General features: G+C 59.4%; 1 protein-coding gene across 1 annotated transcript; it reads right to left on the minus strand.

The window, feature by feature from the left end:
- Window positions 1-414: 414 nt before the first annotated feature.
- On the minus strand, window positions 415-6,927 carry SDHC (succinate dehydrogenase complex subunit C). The gene is made up of 6 exons (XM_026867279.1): window positions 6,561-6,927; window positions 6,039-6,095; window positions 5,250-5,351; window positions 4,503-4,564; window positions 3,190-3,353; window positions 415-1,364 (listed from the first exon to the last, which is right to left on the minus strand). The coding sequence occupies exons 1-6, from the start codon at window positions 6,563-6,565 to the stop codon at window positions 1,260-1,262; spliced, it is 495 nt and encodes a 164-aa protein (XP_026723080.1). The 5' UTR covers window positions 6,566-6,927; the 3' UTR covers window positions 415-1,259.
- Window positions 6,928-7,895: the final 968 nt, after the last annotated feature.

A 7,895-nucleotide genomic window follows, 5' to 3' on the forward strand; every position in this document is an offset into this window, starting at 1 on the left:
GTGGGAAGGAGGATCCTTCCCGAAAGAGCCGAGACCCTCGCTGGGACAGGAAAGCAGGACAAAGCTCCTGACAGGCAGCGTGCTCTCACCAAAGCTTTGCTCCCAGTGGGAAACGTTAAAAGTTGGCTAATTTGAGCAAAAAGTTCCTGGGCATCTGAGAGGCATTTGTGCCAGCACAAACCACCACAGTCCAGGTAGGAAATTCCTTTTTGCTGGGCTGGCAGCATTCCACAGACAAGTCAGCCCCGCACCCAGCACCTCCGGTGGGCGGGAGGGCACTGCACCTGCCTCACGGTGCTGCCAACAGTTTGTTTTTCCATCGCCCGGGGAAGTGGCAGCTCCCCAGATAAAACGCCCCTTCCCGGCCGGCTTCACCCGAGTGACGGGTCAGCACAGATGACAAACACAAACTCCTCGGTGCGGAGGATCAAGGCTGCTTTATTGCAAAGGTGGATGAGTGACAAGTGCTGGAATGAGAGCCGGTGGCAACAGGCGATCAGAAAACGATGTCCGCCCCCCCGTGCGCCAGGGACAGAGTAACCTCCTAACAGAGGAAAATCGGACGTTTTTCACAGGCAGGGGCTCCAGGGCCCCAAAACTGGCTGAACTGTGCCATGTTCAGGGATAAGGAGGAGCGGGGACTCACTCCGTGGGTCCGAGCACCCTGTCCCAGGTGGCTCACGCTGCCGGGCTCAGACAGGGTCCCGCGGCTGCTGCGGCACCTGGATGGCACCGACCCCCCGTTCCCCTCGCGGGTGCCGGCGTTGGCAGCTCCGCCCGCTCTCCCGGCCCTGGCACGGGCTGCCTCAATGCAGAGGCTTGTCCTGCGCCGGGCCTACACACGCACGAGCAGCCGTCCCTGAGCCCACTCGGACCTGGGGGACACAGATTCAGCATTGTCTCAAGCCTGGGGACAGAGCACAGAAAAGAAACGCCCCGGAGCTCGCCTGGAAGAAGCCAGGCAGCTCTCTGCGAGCGACTGAACGTGCCAGGATCAGCTGGTAATTTGCTCTCTGTGGCTGCTTGGGCATGTGGCACGGCCGGAGACTGCTGCGAGGGGGTTAGCACATCACCCAGGCTAACGGAAAGCAACTCTGATCCCACACGAGATCTGCGAGGAGGGGAAGCGTCACCTTCCCCAAAGATTTGTAGTTACTCAGGAGCCTGTCCTCCCACCTCCCTCTCCACACACATCTTGAGGTGGGCCAGGATGGAGCAAATCTTCCAAAAAGAGGGAGGCCGTCAACTGGGAGGTTCCTTCACATCGCCGCGAGGCCCGCAGAGGAGAGCAGGGTCAGGATCAGGACCAGCACCCCAGACTGGTTGACCTGGGGGATCTTGAACCCCTTCCCCATGTCCCACGCCTGCAAGAAAGATGAGATACATCAGGGTTAATTCCAGAGGGCTGGGACGGTCCCTGGTGTGGGACGTGCCAGACGCAGGCAGACAGGTACCAGCTGTCTGGTAGAAAATGGCCAGACCCCCCAAAAAAACAGCCTTTGGGCCAGTGGGTACAGACCGGAGGGAGGGCTGCAAGCGCCGGTTGCTGGCGCGTCCGTGTGGAGGAAGCTCATCCCCCACCAGGCCCCTGCGTCTATCGGCAAAGCCGCCCGTGAGCTCTCCCTAATCCCGGCAGCCGCAGCGCCAGGTTGGCTTCGGGAGCGGCAGCTGCTCTCCGCTCGCTTCTCCCACTGGCAGAAGTGGGTTACAAAGCGCGGCACAAGCTGCACATCTGAGCCTCAGCCTCCCGCACCTCTGCGTCCGCTCCCAGGCACGAGCCACAGAGGCCAGGCGGACCCTGAGGGCGGGGGGATGCTGAACGGCGCCCCGGAGCCAGGGTGCTCCATCCCCAGGTGCCGCGGGGGGGGTCTGCACCTCTCCTGCCTTCAGCCGAGCAGAGCCAGGGTGGCTACGGGCAGCCTGGGCAGCACAACCTCCCCCCAGCCTGCAGCCAGCGCCGGGGCTCAAAGCACCAGGGGTAGAGGCACTAAACTGAACCTGCTCCCCGTGGACTCCCCCTCTGTCACTGACTGAGCGCCGCCGGGGGCCAGCACTGCTGGTTTCCTTCGCAGACAATTTAATTGGCATCCCGGTATATACGTGCCGGCAGGGACTTCAGCACGCATTGGGCTCACGACGCTCCCAACAAGCAGCCGGTTGTGACAGCTCCGTTTGCCCGGCAGCGTCTCCACGAGCGAGCAGGGCTCAGCCGGCTGCAGGTCCCGTGCTGCAAGACCTCGTCTGACGCCGGGTGCCAGAGAAGCGGGTGACGAGCACCCGCAGCACTGCCAGCATCCGCCCCGAGGGCTCCCCTGGCAGCACGGGGCTGTCGCTCCCCCCAAGAGCTCGGCCAGGCGCCTCCCGGCACGAGCCCCTCTAACGGCTGCTCTCAGGTGCAGGATACAACATCCAGCAGCGCTCAAATCCCGTGTTTCCACGCTGGAAATACTGGGAGCCCTCAGCGCCCGCAGCACGAGCCCACATCTGCAGCACGGCTCCGCACGTGACGCTCCCCCCGCCCCAAGCAGAAGGATCGTGTCACACTCCGGGCCAGCTGCCTTTGCGATTTGCTCCTGTAAAAACTGAACCTATCTGGAGCTACAGAAAACACAGAATCAACTACAAAAAGCAGCACGTCTCACACTGTTCCCAGCAAGAAACACTCAGCGCTCCAGCTCCCCCTCCTTTGTCAAATACAGGAAGCTCCACCAAACGGAGCCGCTTGTTCCTCGCTCCAGCCCGGGGCGAATATCACAGGTTATTTCTTGCAGGCAGCGCCATCTCCAATCCTCTGCCACGCATCCTCTGTGCTCATTAAATAATACAAAGCACTTGGAAGATCAGAGTGCAACGGCAGCACGAGGAGGGCGAGATAACGAGCAACGAGTGACAGGCGGGCAGCGCAGACATGTCCCAGGGCCGTGAGCGGCTCCCGACGCCCCTCGTCCGTCCCGCAGCCCAGGAGACGCGGGGGGATGCTCCCCCCAGCTGTGTCACCCGCTCAAGTACCGGCACAGCGATGCTCTTTGCAATTTAAACATACCCAAAAATAGCGCCAAAGTTCTGAAGCACTTGAGGTGACTAATCCCCATCTCCAAGGGCACCTTCCCAGATGCTGCAGCCGGCGCTCCCGCAGCCAGCAGACGCTTCCCCTCCCTCGGCCCCCGGCCCCCCGCGGAGGCTACTCACAAGGTGTCGGACTCCATTCCAGGTGTGGTAGGAGAAGGGGAAAGCCAGAGCGAACTTAGCAGAGTAGATGAGTGCGGGCCCCAGGCTGAGCGACTTCACCATGGCCAGGTAGTGGGGAAACTGCTCTGGGAGCAGCAGCGCGGCCAGGCCGAAGAGGGAGACTCCTGGGAAAGACAAAGGCCGCAGGTCAGGCCGGCGGAAGCGTTTCCAACCCCTCGCTGCCTGCAGAGCGCCCCAGGTCACCTCCCTGTCCCTGGATTGTGACACAGCCTGAACCATCAGCTCCCAGGAGGGAGGAGGAGGGGGAAGGGGAAGCACCAGCTGCACCGTGACGAGGCACCTCGGGGTGCCGAGGGCTCAAACTGCGGTTGCAACGCCCCGAGTCCGGGCCTGCACCAGGTCTGCGCTACTCGTACAACACCCAGAGACCAGCTGGTGTGAGCTCACGCAGCTGCAGCCAAACCAGCCCAAACTTGAGGCTAAAGAAAACATTAAGGCAGCAGCTCTTCAGCAAAGTGCCCAGATCAGGAAGGCGACCGGGAGGCCCTTGCTGCCCCTGCTCACTGCCGGGTGAAGGACACAAGTTCCTGCACCTTTTCTGAGTCCCTTCACTCTCTGCCTTTCTGCAAACACCAACCCAGCTGCCCCCCAGCAGCGAGCTACCAGAGAAGCACCTTCCTGCTGCCACGAGAGAGTGTCAGTGGGAATGGAACAGCCCTTCCCAGCTGGATGCCCTGTCGCTTCGGCAAACTGCGCAGGTCCAAGTGCTGGAGAGAGTTTTGGGGTTTAACGCTGGTGCTGCCTTCTCCCCCACTGGGACCTCTGGGAAAGGAGCAGCCGTTCCCAGAAAACTGAAACTCTCCACCTGTGCTAAGGGAAATCCCCCGAGCTCTGCCTGGCTGTCAGCCCTTCCCTCACACAGCGTCTCCTGTGAGGATAAACCAGCAAAAAACAGCCTCGGAAGAGAAGGGCTGAGAACCAAAGCAGCTGATGGGCCTTTTCCAGGCTGGAGGAAGCAAACGGCCAGGCTGAGCCCGGTGCTACAGAGGCTTCGAAGGCCCGTACGTGCGGGGGAGCGTCCCCTTTGCAGGAGTGGGGCCCCTCGCAGCACAAGACGACCCAGGGACAGAGAAATGGGGATGGGGAGATGTTCAGGGGAGGGAGAAAGCGCAGGTTTCCCAGGAGAAAACCCGCTGCTGACACTGGGGACAGAGGGCAGAAAACACCCACTGGAGCCACATCCCCGAATCGGGGGGCTCTTCCCTCCCTCAGCCCCCAACCCCCGTCGCCACGAGCGGGGCAGACGCACGCACCTAAGCTCAGCACCACGCCGGTGCCCCGATGCGTGATGGACATGGCCATGGGCAGCGACCACCTGCAAGACAGGGCACACTGTCAGCAAACCGGCCCCGCACCGTGGGACGCTGCACAGCCCCGCTGTTCCTAGAGAGCTCCAGCTGCCGGGCAGGCACTTCTGCGCTCGGAGGTATTCAAGGAATCCAGCCAGAGCAAAAGGGGGAGACGGGGGAATTTGCAGAGGCAGCTTGGGAATGGCAAATGCCACTGGCACAGGCTTGGGAAGGGGAAGGGCGTCTGCTGAGAAAGCTTAAAGGGAGATGAAAACAGGAGACAGTTAGGAACAAAGGGGCAGGGTTGGGGCATCCAGGCTCAACAAAAGAACCTGGAAAAGCGACAGAGGGGGCCCCAAAGATGCTGCCACCTCTGAGGAGGAGCCCGAGAGCCCTGCGGTGGCCCCCCGCCCCCGAGGACGCGCAGCCGCCACCTCCCAGCAGAACGCTGCCACAGCGCCGGGGGGCTGCCCCCCTCCGCGACACTCTGTGTGTGAACAGCGAGTGTCATCAGCTCCCCAGGGGCAGCTGTGATCCCCTGCACAGCCCAGAGGTTCGCAGCACTGTGCAGGGGTCTCTCCGTGCTCTGTCCGAGGGGGGAGTGGGAACGCGCAGCCCTCCCAGCCCAGGGTGCCCCCGGGGACAGGGCTGTCGTGTGCCAGAGCCTGGCAGAGCCCCAGCACGACGCTGAGGAGGCCGAGAGGCTCTTACTTGTAAATGGTGACGTGAGGGGACAGGGGGCGATTGGACTTGGTGTTCTTCTCCCAGAAGCGGGCCATCTCCTCCTTGGCCGTCGTTCCCATCGGGACAACGCTGCGGAAGAAGAGGGGACGGGAGGTGCGGGGACACAGGTGGGGGTGGAACTGGGCTCCGCAGGGCCAGGGCAAGGGGGGGGTCCCTGCCAGCACTCCCCAGAGAACCCCAACAACACCGCGGGGATGGGAAGCTGCTGCGCTGGAATCCTCCCCCCAGCACCACCCAAATCAGGGTATAGGATATCAGATAACACATTATATAATCCTGATAACATGCAACCTGCTCTTTACTGCCACGGTAATTGCACACTGTACCAAATAAAGAGCTTGTAATTTAATGTTCCCGAGATTACACAGCAATTACACTTACAGACCAATTTAGCAGAAAATAACGATTTCTCCCTAAGCCTGGCAGCACGAAGCACAGAACAAGGGGACTTCCGCGGCTCGCAGCCCTCCTCAGGCACAAAGCTGTCGGGCAGAGCGGCATGGAGGGGTGCAGGGGTTCTGCCGTCCCCGCCAGAGACCCCGGCCAGGCTCTGCCCTCACCCCGTCCACAGGCCCCAGCCCCCCCGGACACAGGCCGTGCCTTCACGTGGTGCGAGGCGGCCGGCACCCACCCAACACATGGCGCTGATTGACCAGAATTACTGAGCGGAGGGAGCGTGCGTGCGCCCCGAAGCCCCAGAGGGGATCCCTTGGGAAGAACTTAAACCCACTACTCTGAGTAAAACCTGGGACTCACTGTCGCACAGAAAGGCTGGGGCCAAGCCGAGCCAGCAGGCATCGCCGACCGACACATCTGTAAGAGAGGAGAGAGAGAGGCTTCGTGAGTGCCAAACAGATGCCTGAAGACGCCAGCAAAATGGGGCTGGGAGGGGATTCGCCACTTCCGCCGTTTGTATCTTAAAATCAATCTTAACACCAGAGGATCTGGGCTGTTCCTCGACAAATCTCTCTCCTACGCTGAGCTCTTAACAAGAGTCTCTAGACTCTGCCCCGGGGTTCATTGTTTGTGACGCCCTGTAATTAGTCTGCTCAGCTGTAATACCTTGTTTGTGAGACAGACATAAACAGCTCTGAGCTCACAGCCCCGCTCAGACAGCCCAGTTCTCACTCTCACTACAGCAATTATCGGGGCGCGCGGGACACAGCCCCAGAAAGGATCCACCAAGCGCCCTGGAAAGGGCTGGTTCAGGCCACCACTCTCTGCGTGTCCGAGATGAAGACATCACTTCCCCTTCCTCCAAACACTTGTTTTAATTACAGCATTTCTGTTGCCCTTCGTTAAGCTCCGAGCACCGGGGAGGTGGGACGTCCCTGTCACAGCCCAGCGTTTCAGCCGCACCTAGGCTGGCAGCAGGAGGTAAAAAAGGATTTTGTGGTGCCCGAAGGAGTGGGAGCCACTCTCTGCGGAGCGATTGTGGTAACCACAGCTCTGACATTCAAGGGCATCTCTCCAGGAACGGGGAGGAACAGGCCCCCGGCCCAGTGCAGCTCGAGCGTTTGCAGATGTGGGCTGGAATCTGCGGCGCCCGCTCACTCCTCGCCAGGACAAAGTGTAACAGGCAGCGCTGCCTTTCCTGACAACTCGACAGGAACAAGGTGCAGAAAAACACTCAGCGTGCTCCTCTGCCACACAGCAACAAACACTAATTAATGTTCTCAAATGCACAAGCATCTGCACCAGCATCTCCCGCTGCTTCACTACCAGCGGTAGATAAATGCGGCTCTGCTGCTCTTCAGCGTCCTACAGCCGGTCTCAAGGACGTGGTAGGAAAAACATCTGGAGGCAGCTCTTCACCAGGTGTAAATCCAAAACAAAAGTCATTATTATTCACCACTCTGAGTTCCTGTGTAAATGATCGTTAGGATGTTTCCTTTCAAAATGCTCCCTCGCGTTCAAAGGCTGGATTTGAAACACAGCAGGTTTTTTGGGAAGTGCCCTGGCTGGATTCGTGAATTTTCGGCCATGCAGGATCCACTGCATGCTGCAGTGCAACATTTCCCCTGTTTTGCCCCTGGTTCTTGGGCAGGGGAGACGAGGTGAACAAGAAATCTCCACCCGCAGCCCATTAATGATTTACACCCCTCGCTCATGCCCCCCTCAGTCCTCTTCTCCGGATTAAAAGGCCCAACCTACTTCATGTCTCCCTGTTCGGAAGCCACTCAAGACTCTTCTGCAGCAGAAGAGGGAGGGCTGGCTCTAAATTGCACGCAAGATTCAAAACCAAGAATAAAAGCCAGAATGCATTTGCGTTTTTTTCAAAGATGAACTCCCCAGTGAGAACTCCCCATCCTCTTGGCTCAATTTTAATATTTTTTTAAGATGTAAAGCATTAGATCTTGCTTCAGTGCAATGACTGTCGCTTGCAAAACACAGCCTCCAGCTAAGCAATCAAGGTCACTCTGTACCAAGGACCTGTCCTCTTCATTATTTATCATTCTCTAAGTTGTTGCATCTTCTCCAGCCCTCCCGCCATTAACTTGCATTTTTTTCCAGATCACTGATAAACATGTTTTTTTAATAAGAATTAGCCCTAAACGAGGATCCTCCAGACCTCCACTGAGAGCCTCCCCCAGCACCCAGCCCACCTCCTGC

This window comes from Athene cunicularia, unplaced genomic scaffold, assembly GCF_003259725.1.
Source record: "Athene cunicularia isolate RWA unplaced genomic scaffold, athCun1 SCF_223, whole genome shotgun sequence".
NCBI lineage: Eukaryota > Metazoa > Chordata > Aves > Strigiformes > Strigidae > Athene > Athene cunicularia.

Bases quoted from the DNA above. Each gene is read 5' to 3' on its own strand.
- SDHC (XM_026867279.1), bottom strand. The intron at 5,352-6,038 runs GTGAGTCCCAGG...CTTCTTCCGCAG, and splicing joins CCCAGCCTTTCTGTGCGACA to CGTTGTCCCGATGGGAACGA. The intron at 3,354-4,502 runs GTGCGTGCGTCT...TGTCTTTCCCAG, and splicing joins CGGCGTGGTGCTGAGCTTAG to GAGTCTCCCTCTTCGGCCTG.